Here is a 23,860-nt window from a genome sequence, read left to right as displayed (position 1 = left end):
AATGGTAAGGGATCTTAGTCCCCTAACTGTGTATATTATTTCATAAATACTAGTAAGAATGATATTGGTCTATTAAATAAAAGGATTAAAATCATACCGTTATAATACCTTAAGAATTTATTTGACATAATTAGAACTTAATGACTAATGCATTTGTGATACTTAAGAGATTCAGTACAATTGAAACTCATGATACTAAAATTACATAATTACGATACTTTAACAAAAATTAAGCCTTAAAACTTGTATCTCTAAACTATCTCAAACTACTATTCTCTTGTTTTATCCTTATTTGTATGTTTAATTATCTTTATTTATATGATTATTTTTCTGATCTATCTTATTTTAAGTTAAATTTTAATATTTTTAAAGGAAATTTTTAATAGTGACAAATAATCTCATATAACAATTTAAATTATAAGTATATATTTATTTATTATAATAAAAAACAATTATTATAAATTTTAATTTAATTATACAAAATTCTAACATGTAGAACTTCCAAAGTAAAGCACTAGTATTTTTAGTACAATGTGCGAGAAACTTTATCTGGTGGGGGAGATTCTGTTCTACAAAGCTTGAATATGGTATTATGAAATGAGAAAAGTATCTTGTTGATATGCAAGCATGCAAGTACACGATCTCCATTTAGGATCGGATCCGTGTCCTTTTGATTTAAAAAATGCACATGCAATGACTAAAACTCAAAATAGGGAGCACCTAGAAATTATTAAAAGGAATGTTCAGATTACGATAGGATCTGTCAGGCTGTTAAGTTAGTGATGCATAATTATTATTAGTGTTAAACAAATAGTAAGCATCACGGATGTATGTGTCAGGCTATGATTAGTGATAAAGTGTAAAATTAAAAGATTTGGTTTGGGTTAGGTGTAATAGGATTGCTTGTTTGTACCCTCTCTTTCCAGATAAGGGAGAAAAGCTCATGATGGCCCCATGGTACGAGGTCCCCTCTTGCATATAAAATCATGCACTCACACTATGTGGGGTCCGGATCCTAAGAAGATCTATTCCCATCACAACTCACAACCATGACCTCTGTAATACTATCATTACATAATTATTAACACTCCATATTTCCATTTATACGATTAGAATAGGTGTAAGTTTCTGTATTTATTTGCCCATACGTGTATGGCGTGGGGAAAATATTATTGTTTATGTGATATGTAATTGACTTTTATTTTTTTTAATTTAAAAATTAATTATGTGTTGACTATAAATTATTTAGTTGAGAATATAAACACGTTTAATGTTAGATCGTGTATAAATTTTTCAAGGATGTGATCCATTAAATAAAGGATGTATTATTCAAGTAATCTAATACAGATGCTTACCATCATAATGAATTTTTAGATAATGTACTAATTTCTCGAGGATATGATCCATTAAATAAAGCATGAATTCTTCAAAAAATAATAATTAAAAAAAGCATGAATTATTCAGGTAATATAAGATTATAAGCACATTTTATTTTAGATCACGTACTCATTAATGATTTTTGTAAGGGTGCCACTCATTCTTGTGGGAAATAAAGCTCGGATTATTCAAGTCATTTAAGAAAGACACCTGCATAGTTCATGAATAAAAAGAAAAGCTAATAAATTCTCAAAATATACTTTGTTTTTGTTGAAATTAAAAATTAAAAATAGAAAATTCCACTAAAATACGTTGATTAATGATATTACAATTAAAAATTATTGTAATATAGCAACGGGAGAGATGTTTGTTTGCTTTCTCATCTTGTTGTAATCGTTGCTTTTCAATTTGAGGCACATCTCGTGCTTTAATTGCCCATTATTAACAAATTCTTGCCTATAAAAAAACAATTAAAAAATATTAATTAATTTTGTTTTGAACGGAACCTTTATTTATTTGTATCTCGACTAAATACAAATGAATTCGCAATTACATTTGAACTCTTCTAATAAGGGTAATTTTATCAAAGAAAATTATTGTATCATAGTAATTTATTTAAGTAGAAACTTTTAAGAAGTGTTCATTAGGTTAAAGTATTCCTATCGTGATAATTTGTGTAAATAAAAATGAGTATTGTGCATTACCGTAACAATGTATATGTTTGGGTGTGTTTAGGGGAGAGGGGGCTGAAGAAGAGGGAAATATGACAGAAATGTCTAATTTTCGTTAGAAGAAAACAAGAAGGAAATAAGTGATGTTGTCATGTATAGAATTATTTCCTCTTTAATTTTCGTTGAATAAAAACAGTTTTTATAACATAAAAATAATAAATCATTTTATACTACGTTAAAATAATACATAAAAAGTTTTTTTTAGTTAATTTAATTTTTTTAATTAACATGGGAAGTTTTAGATACAATCTATTCATTTTTCACCAATTTGTCCACTCATTAGAATCCTTTCTGAGACTTTTTTTTCTTATTTTTATATATCAAAATTACATATATTTCTATACTCTATTTTGTCATTTTTTTTTCCTTTTTATTTCATTTCCAATCCAAGTAGACCATAAAAGAAAAATTTGTATTTTATCTCTTGATTTTGTTTCCTTTTATACAAACAAACCGATAATGTTATCAATGCATTACATATCATGACATTTATTCTAAATTTTATAGTTTTATTATTACAGTATTTATTTTTTTTATCAAGGTATGATATAGTCAATAAATATTTTTTTTGTTAATATATTATTAGTATGAAATATTTATTAATTTTTTTTGTTGATGATAATCTTGATAAAAAATTGATTAACTACCTTTAAATAATTTTTATTCTTTAAGTATATGAAAAAATGTTTGAGAAAAATTGACCTTTTAAGTAGATTTCAGTAGTTGAGAGATTAATTATCTTTTAACTCTTAATTGAAAGATACCTTGGATTTGAAAAAAAAATACCCGTTATTTTTTTATTACTGTATCATTTATTTATTAATTTCTTAAACTCCTGTGACACAATAACTAGTTAGCACACGTGAAATTGATATGGTTATATGGATTACGGTGAAGAAGAAAAGGAAATCTGAATCCGAGGGATGTGATAGATGGTCTAAAGGTATTAATGATCATGTTATCATGTTTTTATGGTACACTCGCGTGCGCATGAACAGTGCCTTCCTCTGCGTTTACGTCTCATGGGCCCTCCCTTCCAACCCAATCACACCTCCTTCTTTTGCGCGTCTTTCCTACTCCTTAGCAATGAAATCGTATTTTATACAAGAGAATAATTTAAGAACTAAATTATTATCGATCATTCAATAAGCAAAATGATCAGTTACTCTTTTTTATATATATTTTTCTAATGCTTTCTATTCTCACAATTGCATTAATTAATTAGCGTTCAGTTATTTTAGTAGCTTAATCTATAGTGTGGGATTGAAGTTTTAGATATGTATCTGGAAAAAAAAATAGATATATAAATATATTAAATATATTTTTTAAAATTTTTATTGTCTATAATAATCTTATTTGAGTTTAATAAGATCATCTCCTGAAAAGTACATGTATGTTCAAACATTTATTGTCATTAAAAATTGTGATTTTAGTTACTCACTAGCTAATTTTAATCAATCAAATGATGTGAATGGGAATAAATAAATAGACTCAATGATAATATATGAAAATAATTTTTAAAATTGATCATGGTAATATATGAAAATTAAACTCTTTTATATATCTTTAAAATTAATTTTAAACCTAAATAGACTCAATGATAGAGAAAGAAAATAATGACAAATGAATTCAAATCCCCTGCACCTATCTGTACCAAAAAAATCTTTTCCTCTTACGAAAATCTCTGAATGAATATGATGCGGCAGGCAATTTGAATTTGGTGAGTATCCCAGTGCAGACTGTGCAGTAATACTCCATCAATAATGTTTGTTGGACACTCAATGCCATCTATATTTAGATAGAAAGAAACAAAAATAAAGAAAAATAATAGATGTAATGGATGTGTGATATGATATGATAAAAAAGAGGGAAAAAATGAAAGGATATCAAATATTGAGATGTACACATATTATGTTCCACTTGTTTATATCATATACAAGTTGCATAAGTGGTAAGTGTAGGTTGGAATAAGGGTGGGGAACTGGAGATACGTTTGAATATCATGTTCTTAACTTTTTTTTTCTTTTTTCTTAAGAGAACACATTAGTGTAAAATATTTATTGATTTTATTGATGATTAATTTTTATTAAAAAAGTGACTGCTTATATTTAATAAAATTATTCTTTTAACCATATTTTTTTTATTCACAAAATTAAAAAATGAGTCATTATTTAAAAAATCTGAATCCATGTTTACTCATACCAACAATATGGTAGTCTTCATTCTAACTTTTAATCGGATGAGTTTGAAATCATACTAAAAAATTATCTGATGACAAATTAAAATTTAACTCTATTTTTGTCGAGGTTGGAAAAATTGCCTTGCTTTCTTTAAAGTTTAATTTATTTTATAAATTTAAGTAAAATTTATTTTAAATTATTAATAATATTATTTTAATTTTAATTCAAATGATAATAAAAAATAATATTAATTGTAAAAATAAGAAATCAAAGAGCTAAATTATCTTATATAATTTTAATTATTATTCAATTGTTAGTATTATTTAAATTATTTAATTATCATAAAAATCAATTTACTGTGCGAGGGTTTATATTCTCGAACCCAATCCCAATTATACAAAAGCAGGAAACTTTAAACTTGGACTCAGTTAAATTATGTTTTTCTCGTTAAAATTGAGTTGGAGTCAAACAAAAATGTGACAAGAAAACAATATATGATAAATTCGGTAAGAAACAGGCAAATGTAATAAAAAAAATACTGTAGAATGAAATTATCAGTGTCATTATATGCTTATATTGTTAAGATGTAAAAAAATTACTACTCCAAATAATTTTTGGCTTACGTTTATGTATACTTCAGCATCGTAAAAGCATAGAGAAATTCATTTCATTCGAAAAAGAAATAATGGCAAAGGTGTGTACTTTGTATTGTAAAGTACTAACGTGGATTCAAATCTGTTCCATGTAAGAAAAAATCCTTAGAATCCTTTCCTGTACGCATTGCGGTAAGGTAAGTATCCTAATGTCCGACACCTATGACCTATCCATACGACTTTTTTGAATATCAGAGAAAGTCAAAATAGCAAAAAAATAACTTCAACTTCGAGATATCGCTTTCACCAAATTCTTATTCTTATTTATTAGTCACCAAATTAATTTAGGAAAAGAAAAAAAATTGTCAACCAGCAATATTAGAATAGTGTAGTACTATTAAGAACATAAAATATAAAAATACACAATTCCATTATTGTACAAAAAAATATATTACATTCAATGGAAATATTAAATTCACCTTAGGCATTTTTCTTCTTCTCAAAAGAGCATGCATAGTCTTATTAGCTAGTCACCAAGACCAGCTGAATAAAATTTTGTTAGGCAAGAATTTTAGACCAATAATTAAAAAAATGAAAACATAAAATATTAATAAAGAAATTCGTTAATTTGATATTGCAGAAAAGAGCATGCATAGTCTCTCTCTCTCACTTTTTTTTTTCAAAGGACATGCATAGTTGTTTTTTTTTTTTTTTACAACAGAGAATGAATTGCTTTTCATTGATATAATAGTTTGATACAACTATTATTTATAAGATTCTCTTTAGACGATCAAGCTAAGGTATGCACTGCAAAATTATCCCGACGACAAGCAAACTGAATACTAAACGAGGGATGAGAAATGAACATCTTCTTGATACTCATGTTTCGACTTCTGATTTGATCCACCAAGCCTTTAAGTCAGTTTCAAAAATCACAGTCGAATAAGAAAGTTGATCCATCCATCTCATAGCTGTAAGCAAAGCTAAAGATTCTCCTTCTTATACATAGTTTTATTAGTCACCAGAATTAGCTGAATAAAAACAAATGTCAACCAACAGTTTTACACCAATAATTAAGTAAATAAAATTAGAAAATATTATATAGAGAAATTCCCTAAATTTTGGGATTGTTATACTATATGTTCGAAATATTCATAGACTATGTCAATAACTATTTTGTTGAAGAACCTAACTAAGTACATTTAATATAGATTTTATTCTCTCAACTACAATTCTTTTCATCAACAAAACTTGATATTGAAATCTTACTTCAGAAAAAATCACTCATTTAAAATTGTAAAAAATTATTTCTTACATTTAATAGAAATATTTAATGCACCTCAACACATTTTTTTAAAAAGAGCATGCTCTGTCTTATTAGTTACGAAAATTAACTGAACAAATTTCTTGTAACCCAACAGTTTTAGACCAAAATATTAAATAGATAAATTAATTAATTTTAAATTATATAATTTTTTATATTTAATATAAATATTAAATGCAACTGAAGACATGTATTTATAGGAGAACATGCATAGTCTTATTAGTCAACAAAGTTAGTTGAATAAAAAAATTGTCAACCAGTTTTAAACCAATAATTAAAAAAAATAAAAAAATTACAAAATATTAAATAGAGAAATTCATTAATTTGAAGTTATACAAAAATATTTATTACATTTAATAGAAACATGAAATGCACCTTAACACATAATTTTTTGAAAGAGCATGCATAGTTTTATTCGTTACCAAAATTAGCCAAATAAAAAAATTGTCAACCAACAATTTTAGAATAATAATTAAGATTTAAGAAAATAAAATTAAAAAATATTAATAATAGACAAATTCATTAATTTGAGGTTGCACAAAAACATTTATTACAATTAATTAAATATTAAATGCACATTAACACATACTAGTATTAAAAAATGTAGTATCATGTAAAATCTTATCCGATCTGATTCAGATTCATAGAATAATTAAGGAGAATAATGTTTCAACATCTTAATTAAGTGTATACATTCATAGCAAGATATATCGAGAGAGAGAGAGAAATTGCAAATGCGACGAAAGTTGAAACTATGAAAGCGATTAGATCATGTAAAAGGAAAACGAAACTATATATAAAAAAACTGGAAATACATAAAAAAAACTTAAATATACCATGATTAAATTAATAATATAATGTTCGAAATTAGAATGTAATTTTTTTCTTAAATAACCATTCGGTCTCTAGAGGTGTTTTTAGTTTTAGTCTTTTTTCTTTTGTTTTAATTCTTTATATATATATTTATATTGGTTCTTATATTTTAATAATAGCATTAGTTTTAACATAACAATAATGTGATAATTTATTGATTTGTTACAATTATTTTATTTTTGTTTTTGTAAACATTATAATTAGTACATTCGACTTTTGGTGGGATCTCGAGGTATTTTATAAGTTTTGATATTTTTGAATTACATATAAAAATAATCCTTCACAATAAAACTTAGTTACATTTGAAATAAATTTTTCTTTCTTTCCAAAATAATATTATGTGAAAATCAAATTCATGTCTCCAGCATGTTTAACATGTGTGTTATTTGCACTAAACTTGTTGGATAGACTTGCCACGAGTATGATAGCACAGTTACATTTTTTTTAACTGCATTTTTAAATATCTCATTAAGATTATTTAAAATAATAAAATGAGAAAACTCTATAAATAGGGAGCAATGTTATTTAAGTTTTTTTAAAGAGAGCGTGTGAGGTGGAGTGGGGAAAATCGCGTGGTTAGAATGTGTTGGGTTGGGGTTGGGGGTGACGCTGGACATAAATAAGCTCAAACAAAATGCCCACAGTTTGTTAAGTTGAACAACGCTCAAACCATCCTTTTCTTTCGCTCTTCTTCCATTCCACACTAAAAAGTAACAGTTTCGGAGGGAAACACAATACAACACAAAAAGCCCCCCCCACAAAGCAAATCACCTTTTTTTTCCTTTCAAAATGTTCGCCGAAGAGAATGGCCTCAAGGGAGACCCCAGACTCCAAGCCATTTCCCAAGCCATCAGAGTCGTCCCTCACTTCCCCAAACATGGTCTCTCTCTCTCTCTCTCTCTCTCTCACTCTTTTTTTATTACTACAACAAAATAAAGCTTCCTTCCTTCGCTATCTCTGCTCCCTCCTCTTTTTTTAACAAATAAAATATAAAAACCTTTTCTTGTTTTGTTGTTGTTGCAGTTCCTTTTTTACCGAACAGATCTGCAACCCTTTATTTAGTTTTATTTTATTATTTTTGTAAGGAGTGTGTTTTGGTGGATTAAGCTAAACTAATGGGGGGTGATGAAATTCGCAGGAATAATGTTCCAAGACATAACGACATTGCTGTTGGATCACAAGGCGTTTAAAGACACCGTCGACATTTTTGTCGATCGTTACAGAGACATGCACATTTCCGTAGTTGCTGGTACCGTACTGTACTCTACCATCACCTTCTCTTCCCTACTGTCGTTACTGCATCCCTTTTTTTTTATAAAAAGACATTTTTTTTTATACCTTTTGTTCTTGTGTTGAGAACTGATTTTGTTTACTGGGGCGTTGGTATTGACACCAAGGTTTCTCCTTTTCCTTTGCAGAAAGAGATCCATCTTGTTCTTGTTTCATCTTGTTCTTGTTCCTTAGTGGTCTCTGTTAATTCATGTTTTTTTATTTTTATTTTTTTCATTTCTTAAATATTTAAATATTTTATAGGATTTATTTTTTTTATCTTTTTGGAGTAAGTTTTGCTTCCCTTTTTTGTTTTTCTTTACACAATTTCTTTTCCGGGTTTTTCTAACTTTCTTTTCCGGGTTATTTATTATAATTTTTTTTTTTTATCTTTTTGGAGTAAGTTTTGCTTCCCTTTAAATATTTTATGGGATTTATTTCCGCGTTTTCTGTTATTTTATTTTATTCTTCTTGTTTCGATTTTTTGACGGTAATAATTTTTTTTGTAAGAACTAACTATATTTTTTAAAGGGGTGGACTTGAGAGTTAGGTTGTGGGTAGGTACCATTTGTAATATTCGAAGTATTTTCTTAGTCTCTGATTCTGATTTTTGACTGATAAAAAATGATGGACCTTAATTTAGGCCACATACACGTCTTGTCATGATAGCCTCATGTAGAAAACAAACTCAGGCATGGTGGTCATTTTAAACAATGACCCATCAACTAATGAGGGCTTAATAGATTTAATGGGGCTATTGCTGTTGATGTTGCCTTTGGTTGATTTTTGTGTTTATTATTAATGTAATTTGATTACACGTAGGAATTGAGGCAAGGGGGTTCATGTTTGGTCCCTCAATTGCGTTGGGCATTGGTGCAAAGTTTGTTCCTTTACGCAAACCACGGAAGCTGCCAGGTATATTTGTGTTTTGTTGAATGTTGATTCTAGAGATTGTGTCCAAACTTGCTCAATGTTGAAACTTGACACAGTTGGTTAAAGTTGAAACTTGGAAGTACCAAACTATGACTAAAACAACAGAATGTGTGGAGATCACTCTCTGAGTTTCTGTGGGATGGAAAGACCTTGTCCTACTTTGGTTGTTCACTGCTTAATGTGTTGAAGTGTTAATAGTGGGAGTTACATTGCTTGATTTGCATTTAGAAATCTTGTCAAAATTTTTACTAATTGGTGCATCAAGAATTCAAATTGAGTCATGGCTGCATTCAATTTATGAAAACTGGATTAAAACAAAGGCTTACTTCTGTCCTATGTATGCTGATCAATATTGCATGAATTACAGTTGCATGAGGTGGGGATAAATGTGTCTTTTTCAGCATCTTTCTTCCATTTTTATTTTTAACCTACTAACTAGTAGAGGCCTAAATTGGATAAAGAGTATGCTCTGTAGTAGGAATTTCACAACAGTTCATCTTAAGGTGCTTTGTTCAAAACTAGAATTGTTCGTTTTCAACTACTTGTTTAAGTACTAAATTTCAAAGCACATGCATCTGATTAAAGTTATTTGGGATCATTAGTTATTGTCATGGCGTGCTTAAATTGCCTTGTAAATGCAACCAGCATGAAATGCGAATTGAAAATCAGTTATCAGAATAAGGTAATAATTACTAATTCCAGCTAATATGTTCCACTATAGAACTGAATGTGTAGTGAAATCTAGCTTCAAGCCAATAAGATTCTCACTTTTGTAACAATTTCATAATTCATATTGGTTCCTCCAAAATTAATTAAATTTATACTTATCTCTTTGGTGTGAACGGAATCAAACTTAGTTATAAATCAGGCTTCAATCCAAATCCCCTTCCCCTTACACTTGCTAGCACACCTGTAAATGCTTAATCACACCCTAAATGGCTGTTAGCTGGAGGAAAAAAAAACCTTACTTTAATTTCAAATGAATTTTTTTTAGTAGTTTAGTACCTTTACTTCAGCCTTTTTGTTGGGCCCTCCACATTTTTGCCTAAATTAACCCTGGCATGGTTTATGTTTAGGTGAAGTAATTTCAGAAAAATATGCTCTAGAATATGGAACTGATTGCTTGGAGTTGCATGTTGGTGCTGCCCAGCCCGGTGAACGGGCCATAATAATTGATGACTTGGTGGCCACAGGTGGAACTCTGTCAGCAGGAGTAAAACTTCTAGGTGATTTATTTTTCAGCCTCTTTTTGGGGTGGGGGAGGGTGTTACTTTTTGTCTATATATTCTTTCCTTCTTTTATTTCACTAGTGATTGTTCAATGCATGTGGTCCCAACTTTGCTATATATATTGTGGTTTCTTGCAACTTGTTTTGTAGAACGTGTTGGGGCTGAAGTGGTGGAATGTGCTTGTGTCATTGGTGTGCCTGATGTCAAGGTAATAATCACTTATTAGCTTTTGTAAGTTAGCTTGTTTTGCTACTTAATCTCTCTCGGAAATTTCTATGCTGTTCAAGGTAAAATCCCAAAGTTAAAAATTCTTAACCGAAAATGCTGGATTGGTTTATGATCACGAGTGACCAGTTTTTATCTTAAAGTACATAAGAATATTTTTAACTTCTAGATAATGGCAAAACACTGAAAAGGAATTCTCTATTATTGTTGGAACCTGAATTATTTTGGTCTTTTTGTTTTGAAAAAATATTATTTGTCTTCAATTTTTTTTACCAACAATTACAAAAATATCTTGTTTTTGAAAAATTATAAGGTAATGCATAAGAAGAGCAGCGAAATCTTGCTTGTTATACGTGAATTTTTGTCAGAATATGTAAAAGTACCATCTATAAATTCTTTTTAGACAACACGAATATATATTTTATTTTAATCTTGAAAATGGTGAAAAAAAATATTGTAGTTTTTTAATTAAGCTTGTACATAAAAAATCAAACACCACGCTCTTAATTGAAAGCGGCGAATGTATTTGTTACTTTTTATCATCTACCATATTGTAATTTCATTTTAGATGATTTCCGATGACAATATTTTGTAATATATAATTTTTCACCTTCCTTTAAATTTTTAAATTTCTTGAGATTATGCAAATGAAATTTAAATTAAGCCTTCTCTTAATTTCAGGGGCAGTGCAGGAGTATTGGAAAGCCACTTTATGTTCTTGTTGAGCCACGTAAAGCAGATAAATGTCAAGCTCAAGCAGATAAATGTTACTGAGGTACGCCAAGCCAACACTAATTCCTGAAATGGAAATTCTTTCTAAAAATACACTTGTAAAATGGTTGCGTAAACTAACCGTTTGGGCTTTAATAACTCTATTCGTTTTGCTTCGTGGTCTCACGATATTGTGAACATATTTCAAACATCTTTAGCTTTTTCTTAACTACTTTAGACTCTTGCTGGCACCTTTTAAGGTAATGTCCTAAAGTGGCTCAACAGTTAGCTAGTGAGCCCTCTAAAATGAGTACATTTTTAGGGTTAAGCATCAAGTTATAATTATTTTTTAAAATAAAACAAATGAGATTATAATCAAACATATATGTACTGTTTTTTAGTTTTTTTTTTAAATAATCACTTTTAAAAATAAGTGTTACTAAACATGCACCATTAATTTTTATTTTTTAACGGATTAAAAATGTTCTTAGTCTCTTCAAACATGATAATGCTTATTTTTAGTTCTTAAAAAATAAACAATTTTATTTTAGTCTTTTATTTATGAAAATATGTTAGATGTGATCCTTGTTCTTCACAAAAAAAAAATGTCACATTTTGGTCAATTGATTATGAAAATAAAGATCAGATGACACATTTTCATAAATGAGAACAAAAAGAGAGAAAATAATTTTAAGAGACTAAAAAAGAACATTGATAGGACTAGAAACAAATTTAACCATTTTTCAGTCATGTGGTATATAACCCTACACTATCTTAAAAATGTACTTCTCAGACTAAAATAAAAAAAGACATCTTCCTAAGCTTCCCGTGGTTGGTTCTTGATTTGCACCGAGGGGCCAACATGGTTGCTTTTACCCCATGGATAGGAAAAAGACCTATAGAAATCTAGTTTCTTTTCTCTAACACTAGTTTTTCATTTTTGTGATATTATCCTTATATGTGCATGGATTTCTCTAAAAGTTATATACATATTCATGCAGATGTGATGTTGGTTCGATCTTGAACTGACATACAAAAAGGACGCTTAGTGTGAGAAACACAGGCCATAATGTGATCCTTAAGTTTTCGGCTGATGGAGAGTTGTGTTCATGGCAATTGCCAAATATCATCCTGGGAAATGTTCCCCCTTTTCATATCTTTTTATCTTTGTACATGTTAGCCATCATGTTATGTGGCCAGCAGTTTAGAACAATAACAATCATTAAAGAAGGGATGGATTTTATGGCATTTTATAAAATGTCAATTTAAGGTCACATTTCTTCAATTATTTTTGGAATATTCGTAGATAAGGAAATTATTATATTCTATTTATATATAAAAAAAGAAAAATATATATTTATAAAATTTATATAAAATAAAGATGTGAGTTGTTTTAAAAATCAAATTTTATACTTGGAACTTATTAACGTGATTCATTTAATTATGTTTAATTAGTTCAGTTACGATTTAGTAAGAGAACTTTTCAGTATATATAATCAAAGTAAAAATAAATCAACCTTGCCCATGTCTTACCAAATACAGAATTTATGAAACAAAAGATATACATTTGTGGAGTTTTAAAATTTCAAGTCATTTTTTATTTTCTAATATTCAAAGCATAAGATTTTTTACTTACAAAACAAAGCAATTTTACTCTTTTATCACTACAATTTTGCCACACGTTCATCACTCAACATTAGTAATGTTGCCTAACGTTGTGGTTCAATACTTGACACACCCTCCATTGGGTGTTTGTTTTGGTTGTTTTTCACTCAGTAAAACACATCCAACATTAATTTTTATTTTATATATCATTCTTTCTTTTAATGATTTTGAATAAATCAACACATTAGATTTTTCCTATACACAACTATTTGTTTTGTAATGTTTTCTTATAACTTTTTTTTTAATAAATACATTATGATTTCATAAGTAAATAAGGATAAACACTTTAGTATTAAAAAAACCATTAATTTATTTCCCCAAATGTCATCAAAATAATATTTTTTCACAAAGAAATTTATTCAAATATAGTTCCAATTTAATAACTATTTCGAGTGGTTGAGAAAACAATTTCATGACATTTTGTCTTGTTAAACTAAATGTAAAAATCTCTAAACTAAAATAAAAATTCATTTATTTCCTCAATGGTTCAATTATGTCTTTTATTTTTAAAAGGTTTAATTATATCCTTTATTTTTAAGATGTGTCCAATTTGGTTTTGGTCTTATTTTTAAAAAATTTCAGAGCAAATGGAAGGAAAATAAGAAAAAATAAAACTTATTTTACAAAAATAAAGAATTTAATTGAATTTTTTTTAAAAAAAAATTTAATTGAATCAGTTTTAAAAACACCAGACCGAATTGAACATTAAAATAATGAAGGTCAAATTAAACCTAAAAAAGTAATTTAACCAAATTGTATGTTTTTGCATATTTGTTTGAAAATTCATTTAAACTTAAAAATTAGAGCAATAGACGCACAAACAAATTGTTTGAGTTAATTACTATTATTAATTATTTATAAATATAAAAAAGGATTTTATAAATATTTTTTTTACCATTTAAAGATTTGAAAATGAACGTAAAAACTATAGTTATATGTGTGTAAGCCTCTTTGAATACAAAGTCAAAATTCAACTTATTCTAAGAAACCAAAAAGACTAAATGGCTAATTCAACTAATCTATCGGTATAACTAATGTTCCAATATACTTTTAATATGTGGATACTATACTTTAAAGCACATATTAATTCTTAAACAATGTTTACTAAAAAAATAACGCTATAAATTTAGAACCACAAATTTAATTCATTTGTTTTGATTTAAAATAAGTTAATTAAAAATATAATCTGATAAAACTATACGAATCTAGTAACACCACTTTTTACAGAAACAAATAGTTTTCAACTATGACGTATATACATGGTCCGAGAAAGACGAAACTTAATAGAAAATTATACTGGTGTTTCTTGGACCAAATTATCATTTTCTTGAGTATTTCGAAACTGAACTTCAAAACTGAATTAGACTTGGCAATGGCATGAATTTTTTATTTTTTTTGCAACCCCATTCGTACAATAAACCTAAAGTCATAACACGAATTCCCTCTGCAAAAATATATTAAAACTTGCACCCACCTATTATGTACTGATAATTATTTTAAATAAATACACTAACCAATCACAATCATAAAGTTAATCGCATTAACAAGTTCGTATAAGTGTTGAAGCCATAAAGATAAGGTATGGTTTTCAAAAATTCATTATAAATAAACATGCTAATCAACTGTTTTATAATTATAAAGCAAAAAGAAAAAAAAAAAAAGCACTCTATTTCCATGATGATAACAACAGCACTTTATTCCTGCTTTCTCTAAAAAATTTATCAAACATAGTATATTATTACTAATGACAAGTATGAAGTTCATTAAGAAATGAGGTTGTAAGACAAGATCACGGTTGACACTTTAAGCCCTCCCCATCCCACCCCCACCCCCACACTGCTGCCAGTGCTTCTCCATGACCACAGCTATAAAATGTGTTTTATTAATAAAAAATGGTAACGAAAAATAAAAAAGCAAGAGTAGACATAATTTTACCTTTGATGAGTTCCGGCTTTTCATTATTTTAAGTTCATAAAAAAATGTGGTGCAAGGCTCGTATACGTGTGTAAAGTAAAAACTCGTAGTACAAGTTGAAATACATTAGGGGAGCTACTGCACTCAGTATATTAACTCACCTATTGGGAACGGCAAATGATCATCCACCGGGATAAGAAACAGTGGGCTCTTGGTCAAAAGCCGAAGAACAATATATATATTAGCACTTCACATATATTTCTCAATACTTGTTACAGTTTCCACTGAAGGGGAATCATCACTTGCTGTCATATCCAATTTGAGGGCATGCCTTGTGACGCGGTTTGTCTGTTTTCTCAATCTAACATTATCGATGAACAAATCTGCTATGATCTTTCTCACTTCATCATCACAGATTACACCATCTTTTATGTCATTCGTTTTATCTACATTGCAAGCTGCACTTCCGTAGTCCTTCTCTAAGTTTTCTACCTGGTCAAATTTAAATAAACTCTTTATCTTAAAATGAATAGGAAGGTTCGCTGGATTCTCTAAATGTGTTGCATTAAAAAAAGTAGCTACAACTCAACTCTACAACTGAAAAGAAAATAGAAAGACACAGAAAGATATAATTTGTACCTCTGCTAGTAGGATGTCCATTTGGTCATCAGATGTCGTTAATTGATTAAAAGCATCAGTTGATGATGATGAATTCACAATTGTCCTACCTTCGTATTCGTAAGGAAGACTGACATTGCACTCTTGAAGCTGGTTGAAAAGAACCCTGCATTTCTCCAGCAGTATTCTCCGAGCCACTTCTGCCTGCTCCCTCTTCTCTCTTTCGTGCAGAAGTAGTTTCTAAATACATGAGAAATACAAGCATAGCATCATATGTCTTACATTCTGGGCTTTTATGTCCATATATCAAACGAGGAATATTATGGAGTGCAGTGAGGGAGAATTGCTATTAGAAAATTTAAGCTTTCAAGATGAAGTCCTGCTCATTACATTAACATTTAACTTCCCACTGAAGAGATAGAGAAAGAAAAACTTGGGTAGGGAAAACAAATAAATACATAACATAAGAAAAAATAAATAAGAAAGGAGACTCTAGTGCAATATCTGAAAGCAAAAACAGTCAAATGAAGAATGTGAGTTTCATATATGTATGTTAAAAGTCCTACTAATTTAGAATAAGACAAGAAAATTGACAAAGCTATTTTTCCGAGGAAAATATATACACTGTTGAGGAATAAGCTCCTACAAAATATGACATGTGCAGACTTATAAGTTATAACCTACCTCAGTTTCACTGTGTTCCTTTATAGACTCACTAAGTTCTTTCTTTAACTTTGTTTGGGAATTACGGAGAGATTTGACCTCTTTAACCAGAACTTTAACATCTGCTTTGGATTTGGCTTCTAGCTCTCCATACTGTTTTGACAAAATTTCCAGCTGCTCCTTAGTAGCATCTAAATTCTCCAACAGTACATCATTCTGCTGAACAATTGATTCCTTTGTCAAATCCTGATAAGAATTTCGCCCCTGGATATCATGTCATGAGCCATTATTGAAATCAACAAGTCCTAAAAAGAAAAGTTTAATATATGTAAAATAAATGCAAAAATGTCATACCAATTCAGACTTTAGTTTTATCTCCATTTCCAATGATTGTCGTCTAAGTTCCTCCATATTCCACTGCATTTGAGTAAACCTTTCTCTCTCAATTAGAATAGCCTGCTGCAAGTTCTCCTTATTTTTCTGTTTGGTAGTTTCAAGTTCTACTTCCAAATCCTTGACCTGAACAGATCCAATCAATTATAGACACACTTAATATCTATATAAAAAAAAAATTGAGATAATATGCTTGTTATAGAACCATAAATTCCATAAATATCCACAGATTATAGATATATTTATTTTTCAACTTGAGTTGTCTCATCAATCTCAAATACAGGCAAACTAAAAAATATATAAAATAATTTACAAGGAAATGCATGCCCACTCATGTACCTTTGTTGCAAGAAAATCCTTTGCAGCTATTTCTTGATTTAATCTAACTATAAGGTCCTCCATATCAGTTTTTGCAGTGCCTAGCCTTCGCTGCATGGTTGAAAGAATCCTGTTCAATTTATTGCGTTGATCTAGTGGAAGGACTAATTGAGTATCACCAGTAGACTTCAACTTTGTGTGGCCCATAATATCTGTCTCTCTTGAAACCAAAGCAGATCCAGGAAGGTCATGAGAGCCATCACCAGATGAATTTGGAATCCCAAAATTAGACATGTCACTACCTCGTATTGAGCTTCCATCACTTCCAACACTCTCACTTGAAAGCTTACGAACATGAGCAACAACCTTAGCATGCCCAGGCTCAGAGAAAAGCTCCATGGTATTATTAGCTAAAAGTGAGGAATCATATACATTACCATTATTTTTTACCTTTTCTGCAGCATAGTTCACATGTCTGGCATTTGCTTTATGCCTAGGAAGGCCTTCCAATTGCTCTAGAATAGTCTGACCCATAAACAAACCTTCGTCAATATTTGATATGCCATATTTCACAAGCTTTTCTATTGGATTCGTCATATCTTCATCTAATGTTAGATCATCTGTGCCAACTTCAGAATTATCGTCCCGTCCAATTCTTGGTGTTCCTAGGTCAGATGGCTCATATGCAGTATCACTACCATAATCTGAGGCAACAGATGAACTGCCAGCGAATAATGATAAACTCGACTGGAGAGGTGATTGCACAGAATAAACTGTGTTATTGGAATCGGGGTCTGTTTCAGAATTCTGCTGGCTTGCATCTTGGAATGCTAAGTGATTAAATGAGGTATAAAATATCAAAATTTGGGAAAGCTAACAATCAATTAGCACAAAACAGACCAAACTGACATGTTTGAGGAAACTAAGTGCAAGTTGCAAAAGATAATCACATACAAGATCTAGCAGCTGCTTCTAGTTCAAGAAATGACGCCACGGCAGCACATCGTGATATATCAATGTCAGATAATAGTTTGGTGATCCACTCCTCCAAAGAGCACCTTCTCTGTAGCAAAAGTATGTGTTAAAATTTACAACCACTAATTCAACTCTTGCATTCACAACTGTCCACAACTGCACAGATAGCTCAATCTAATTGTGACATGAAATTTGTAAGTAGGGGTCATAAAATTAGATGGAGCCAGCTGTCTAGTTGTCCAAAGCAGTATATAGATAACAGCTATTGAAACATATTCAGTTACAGTTAGTTAACCCAACCTATGGGTGAATATTAAGAAACCTGCTACACATATTTCTAGAAAATTTTTAATGATCTATAATCTCTTTACCTCTACATAAATAAAGAGAACATGGAGCTAATTTTCATCTACATTTTTTATGTCCCAAAATTTCTACGAGTATCCTTATCCAATTCAAATAATTGTTCAACAACCAATTAAAAATACAAGGCAGTTCATCAGATATAAATTGGCTCTGTAAAAGTTCTTTATCAATATTGGAACTGAAATTCACGCTGAAAACTTGACCTGGTTGCAATCACATACAAAGCTGGCACTTATTCTTGCTGTTAGGTCGAAGAGAAAAGATAGCAATTAGGAAGTTATAGACAGATTCAACGAAAGGATTTGGTGAAAAGAAATATAATAAGCTCTAGCAGAAATCCAAAAGCACATAAATGCTACCATCTTTTTGGGTAAATACATCAATGGGCTCATTTTTACAAGACAATGACAGGTATTGAGGAGTTGATCAATAGTAATCAAATACATACCTTACCTAAATTTCTAGGTGCTAGTAATCTACAGTTGCTAAGCATCTAGGCCAAGTATGTTCTTATAAAATAAGGAAATTCAAGCATGATGCAATATGCAGGTCCATAATGTCATAGATGAAACAATTGGAACTGTAGTGAGCTAAGACATTTCTGACCTCTTCTAACAAAGCTCGGCTTTTCAACCGCAAGAGTCCCTTGGGTGGTGCTGGAGGGATATTTTTCCTGGGAAACTCCTTTTTAATCTACAAAGACAGTATGGGGCAAAAGTCTAAAAATCAGAGTAACCTAAACAAGCATAGACACAGATGCAAAATATTTATCTATATATATCATACACGCACAAGTGCACACATAGCACAGGTAACATATGTCTTAAAACACTTATAACCCACTGGTTCTATTTTAATCTAATAACCAAAATTATTCTTTCTTGAAGAATTGAGAAATACTTGAAAGAATTTCCAGTTTCCAGAAGAAGACTTTTTCTCATCCATATCTACCATCGGTGCAAAAAAGGGTTGGTTTCTCTCATGTTGTTGTCAGACCACCATGGCTGTCCATTGATTGAAAGGCATAATATTTTGAAAACTTCCCATCCATGTCTGTTTTCCACATGAAAAGTTAATGCTGATTTTCTTTAGATCTTGTAATGTTTCAAATTTAGAACTTTGCCGTCAGTTTTGTAATGGCTAAGTTTCCTGTTTTCAAACTTCCATACTACACCTTATACTATTTCTTCTTCAGATAGAATATACTACTCTCGAATCTTGATACTTGTTAACCTTTCAATTTGCATTCCCATAATGTCTAAGTAAATTAATTAGAAACTAAGCCATTTCAGATTTGATAAAGGACATTTCATCATTTACTTAACAAAGTAAAACAGCTACATTGTTTACCAAAACAAAATTAGGGTCATTAGTCCTCTATTAGTTTTAAAGGACGTAGAAATGGATAAAACCAGCGGACTCTTTCACCACTGTTGGCGTATTTTCCCACTCTTTTCACTGCATGGAGAAAACCCCCTCCTTGAGAGAGTATCAGATGAGTTAAAATATTTCTTCCTTAAAGATCTTGCCAATCCCTTATTACTGTCACACTATAATAAATTGAATGGTCTTATGGATGAAAATAAATCAATGGCTAAAATTGGAGTAAGCATTAAACACTAAAATGGGTACCGACCAATATGTGTGTAGAGAGATGATGATGCTTAAATGAGAACTCAGTTGTCAGTATCAGGGTTGAAGTGCAAGTACATGAAATAGAAAAATCAAGATGTAGTTAAAAAGGATAAACTTACATCAGCAAACAACTTTAGAAAATCATTGAACCTTCTCAAGACTCCATGGACCTTTGTAATCCCTTCCGGTGACTGTACACCAACTTGAACCCTGTAGAACTGTCCCTTAATGATGTTAAAAATGAACACTCACAGAGAAGCTATTATTCCACAACAAACTATAAATGATTGAAATGTGGAAATCTGTAAACAATTAATTCCTAAGTCACCTCATTTCATCTTTTCTATAAGACATCTTGCTTATTCACTAGCATATGTCCTGGTTAGAATTTACCATCAATTTTAAAATTTAAACACTTGCTTGCATCCCAACTTATAAAAAAGAAAGGAAGTCAGGGATGCAGTATATGATCATAACAACAAATGCTGTAGACTTAAATTGCATGTAAGACGCTGAAAATAATGGTGGCAACATTAGACAATTCTAACTATTGGCAAAGAGAGACAGTGATGCAAGGATTGCAGTGATGTTAGAAAGTTGTGGTTGATATGAATAAAATCATTTACCACTGGATATTTGAAGTAGTTAGACTATGCACAAACAGTACAAAGAGAATAAAAAATACACTATAGTTGCATCTTTCAAATTCAGTGTTAACAGTGTCTCATATATACTATATTATTATATTATAAAGGAAACTCCCTATTATTATATTATAAAGGAAACTCCCACAATGGTCAAACATTATATTAGGTGTTAAGTTTTGAATCAACGTGAATTAACTCCTTCAACATTTATACATTTCTCTCGTTGCATCTCTGAAAAGATGGGATGAATTTCTGCACTATTCTCTTCACCATTGTTAACTTATAGTCTCACTTTACAAATCACACAAATTTAAACAAAACTTTTAAACCTATATGATAATTTCCACTTGCTTCAAACTGAGTATAATACTTCTAATCCTAACAAATCCAAACTAGAAAGGTGGTACAAAGTTACTCCTAAATCTGGTTATGAACGAAAATTGGGATATCAATAAACTTTACCACTATAGGATCTGAATTCCTTGATTTTGGAACAAAGGCCCAAGAAGGTATTGTGACACAATAACTCCAACCAGTAAGATGATTGTGTGGCCACACTGTATCTCGCCCATTCTGTACAATAGGGGACTTCAAAATTAGAAGGAAGTCAAATACAAAATAATAATTGCACAAAGGGAACCATTTTCAAGAATATGCATAAAAGTCACAAAAATATGAGCTATCAAATAATACCTGAAAATGGAAATGGGAGGAAATATTAGCTTAGGATACCAGAAAATATTCTTGAAATATGGTTGTACTGGTGAATTAAGATTGAAGAGAATTCTTGACAAAATTGCAAGCCAGAAAAAAAATTGTGAGAAAGAGCCACCACTTATTTAGATTTTTAAAACAATTGAATGCATATCGTCCTTGTGAGATGAAGAACATACAAATATATAACAAAATTTTCCTCATGCACCTCTAATTTGCTTGAAGAATAATGTCAAAGGTTCTCAAGAAGTTTTCATCTTTGAAAATATTCCATAATTTGCATTTAATGCCAGTAAACTATGTAAACCATTATCTAATGGAAAATTTCCCACAAAATATGACACCCTCTCTTTAGCTAATTAAGAAACTTCCACGTTATATTTCATCTTAAACCAATTGGCATTAAGTGAAATTGTCCAAAAGGTGTATAAACTGCATCCAAGTAATTGAGATGGGCGATGTGGGACTTTCTTACACTACTCTCCATTGATGGCTGCTGGACTAAGTGATACACAAAGGAAACTATGAAAACCATAGAGATCCCCTTCACAAACCACAAAAGCAATGGAAATGGGCTATAGGCTTTGATACTCTGTTAGATTTCCTCTTAAAATCAATTGAAATTAAGTGAAGTTACACAATAGGAATATCAACCACACTCCATTAATTAAGACAAGAATGTGGGACCTTCCAACACTCCCCTCCATAGATACTTGCTGGACTAGGCAATACACGAAGGAAACTACAGAAATGGTAGAGATCACCTCCACAAAACCAGAAAAGCAACAGAAATAAGAATATCAACCACACTCCATTAAGGCAGGGGTATGTGGGACTTTCTGAGACTCCCCTCCATAGATGCCAGCCGAACTAGGCAATACACGAAGGAAACTATGGAAATGGTTGAGATCCCCTCCACAAACCACAAAAGCAATAGAAATGGGCTACAGACTTTGATACCCTATCAGATTTCAATGCCTGCCAAACCAAGTGATACACGAAGGAAACAACGAATAAAGTAAAGATCCCCTCCACAAACCACAGAAATGAACTATAGGCTTTGAAAACATGTTAGATTTTATCATAAAAACAATTGATATCAAGTGAAATTGCACAACAAGTATATATAAACTGCACCCTAGTAATTGAAGCAGACGATGTTGGACTTTCCAAGGAAGGAAACTAAAAAAAAAGGGTGCATAAATCCCTCCACATGTGCCTAATGAACCAAGTGATATACAAAAAGAAACTGCGGAAACAATAGAGATCTCCTCCCCAAACCATAGAGACAATGAAAATGAGTTATAGACTTTGATGCCTTGTTAGGTTTCATCTAAAAACCACAATAGGCATATAAAAAGCATCCTAGGAAGCGAGGCAAGCATACGAGACTTTCCAATGGTCAAAACACAAGTTAGAGACAATTTTCTCTCCCTTTTCTGAGAAATTATTGTACCGTCCAAGACCGACCATAGTCCTAGCCAATCTTCGTGTGACATGTACCGATTGTTTCAATTTACGATAAAGAGTTAATAAAACTCAGTCACTTTCCACCTGGAAATTAACCGGACCATTGACACGCGGTGGTCACAGATCATACAATAATTTCTCCCCTTTCCTTGCCAATCATAGGAACATAGCATAAGGAACATGGCCTCCAAGTGATCAAGAAGCAATGATCTCCACAACTTAGAGCTAAAAGTAACTATAACCTAGGTCTCCTTTGCATTTTAAACACCTAAAATGACACACTCTACACACTGAATCAAATTCACACTAACGATCGCAAAACACAGTTCATATGATCACGCGCATCAATCGAATCACGACAATAGATACCTAGGGAGCAACAATTAACTCTTTGGTCGTCACGTACGAAGTGAGAAGAGTATTGACAAGGAGGTTGATCGAAGAAAATAGAACCAGTTCATTCAATCGCGCGAATAAAACTACAATTACATTAGAAGAATAAGAAACTAACCCATTTTCGAGGCGCAGGGCTCCAATCCATGCCGAGAGGCAGCGGCGAAGTCCCGTCGTGCCTGTGCTTCGGAGGACTTCGTCTCTGCATCTTCTTCGTCGTCGTCGTCACAGCCTAGAATTCTCTGTCTCTCTACAATTTGAAGATCATAATATGATTATCTGAGCTCAGTGGTAGGAATCGGGATTATGAGAGTGACGGCACCGCCGAGGACAAGGGTTTCGCCGATCGGATCGGACAAGGCGGAATCTGTGCCGTGGTGGGTACGGTGGAGGGGCGCACGTTAAGAGTAGAAGCGGCAACGTGGCTAAGAAAAGCCACGAGCGCAGTGCGTTTGTTTTATGTATAGTGTACACGTGTTCTATCCAATGAAAAAACAATTCTCATCTCGTATTGTGTTGTGGTGCTCTCTCTATACTGTAGAGTGTAGTGCGTTTGCTTTGGGACTCAATTGAGGGAGAAAAAAAGGAGAAAGTTAAAGAAACAGCTACACCTAACTGTCGTCTTCTGTAAAACAGCATCAGGG

At 31.0% G+C, this 23,860-nt stretch overlaps 2 protein-coding genes across 3 annotated transcripts; one reads left to right on the top strand and one right to left on the bottom strand.

Moving 5' to 3' along the window:
• The first annotated feature begins 7,728 nt into the window (after positions 1-7,728).
• On the top strand, positions 7,729-12,479 carry LOC100499904 (uncharacterized). Its single transcript, NM_001250789.2, has 7 exons — positions 7,729-7,958; positions 8,217-8,327; positions 9,170-9,262; positions 10,357-10,506; positions 10,659-10,717; positions 11,416-11,509; positions 12,447-12,479. The coding sequence occupies exons 1-6, from the start codon at positions 7,868-7,870 to the stop codon at positions 11,506-11,508; spliced, it is 597 nt and encodes a 198-aa protein (NP_001237718.1). The 5' UTR covers positions 7,729-7,867; the 3' UTR covers position 11,509; positions 12,447-12,479.
• A 2,629-nt stretch (positions 12,480-15,108) lies between these two features.
• Positions 15,109-23,860, bottom strand: LOC100792151 (PX domain-containing protein EREL1). 2 transcript variants are annotated; one of them, XM_003522544.5, is made up of 10 exons: positions 23,335-23,860; positions 21,102-21,212; positions 20,112-20,210; positions 18,964-19,050; positions 17,971-18,079; positions 17,038-17,846; positions 16,660-16,824; positions 16,327-16,569; positions 15,664-15,882; positions 15,109-15,516 (listed from the first exon to the last, which is right to left on the bottom strand). In XM_003522544.5, exons 1-10 carry the CDS (start codon positions 23,422-23,424, stop codon positions 15,274-15,276), a joined length of 2,175 nt encoding a protein of 724 aa, XP_003522592.1. In that variant the 5' UTR covers positions 23,425-23,860; the 3' UTR covers positions 15,109-15,273. The 2 variants fall into 2 exon arrangements, with proteins under 2 accessions (XP_003522592.1, XP_014629988.1); XM_014774502.3 differs by lacking the exon at positions 23,335-23,860 and adding an exon at positions 21,333-21,362.

This window comes from Glycine max, chromosome 4, assembly GCF_000004515.6.
Source record: "Glycine max cultivar Williams 82 chromosome 4, Glycine_max_v4.0, whole genome shotgun sequence".
Taxonomy (NCBI): Eukaryota; Viridiplantae; Streptophyta; class Magnoliopsida; order Fabales; family Fabaceae; genus Glycine; species Glycine max.
Note: the sequence above shows the minus strand (reverse complement) of the source record. Positions and strands in the feature narration are given on the sequence as shown.

Coding starts and splice junctions, on each gene's coding strand:
- LOC100792151 (XM_003522544.5), bottom strand. CDS start 23,424: ATGCAGAGACGAAGTCCTCCGAAGCACAGGCACGACGGGACTTCGCCG. Junction 21,213..23,334: donor GCCCTGCGCCTCGAAAATGG/GTTAGTTTCTTA, acceptor CCTATTGTACAG/AATGGGCGAGATACAGTGTG. Junction 15,883..16,326: donor AGGAACACAGTGAAACTGAG/GTAGGTTATAAC, acceptor TCATGTATTTAG/AAACTACTTCTGCACGAAAG.
- LOC100499904 (NM_001250789.2), top strand. CDS start 7,868: ATGTTCGCCGAAGAGAATGGCCTCAAGGGAGACCCCAGACTCCAAGCC. Junction 10,507..10,658: donor AGCAGGAGTAAAACTTCTAG/GTGATTTATTTT, acceptor CTTGTTTTGTAG/AACGTGTTGGGGCTGAAGTG. Junction 10,718..11,415: donor TTGGTGTGCCTGATGTCAAG/GTAATAATCACT, acceptor TCTTAATTTCAG/GGGCAGTGCAGGAGTATTGG.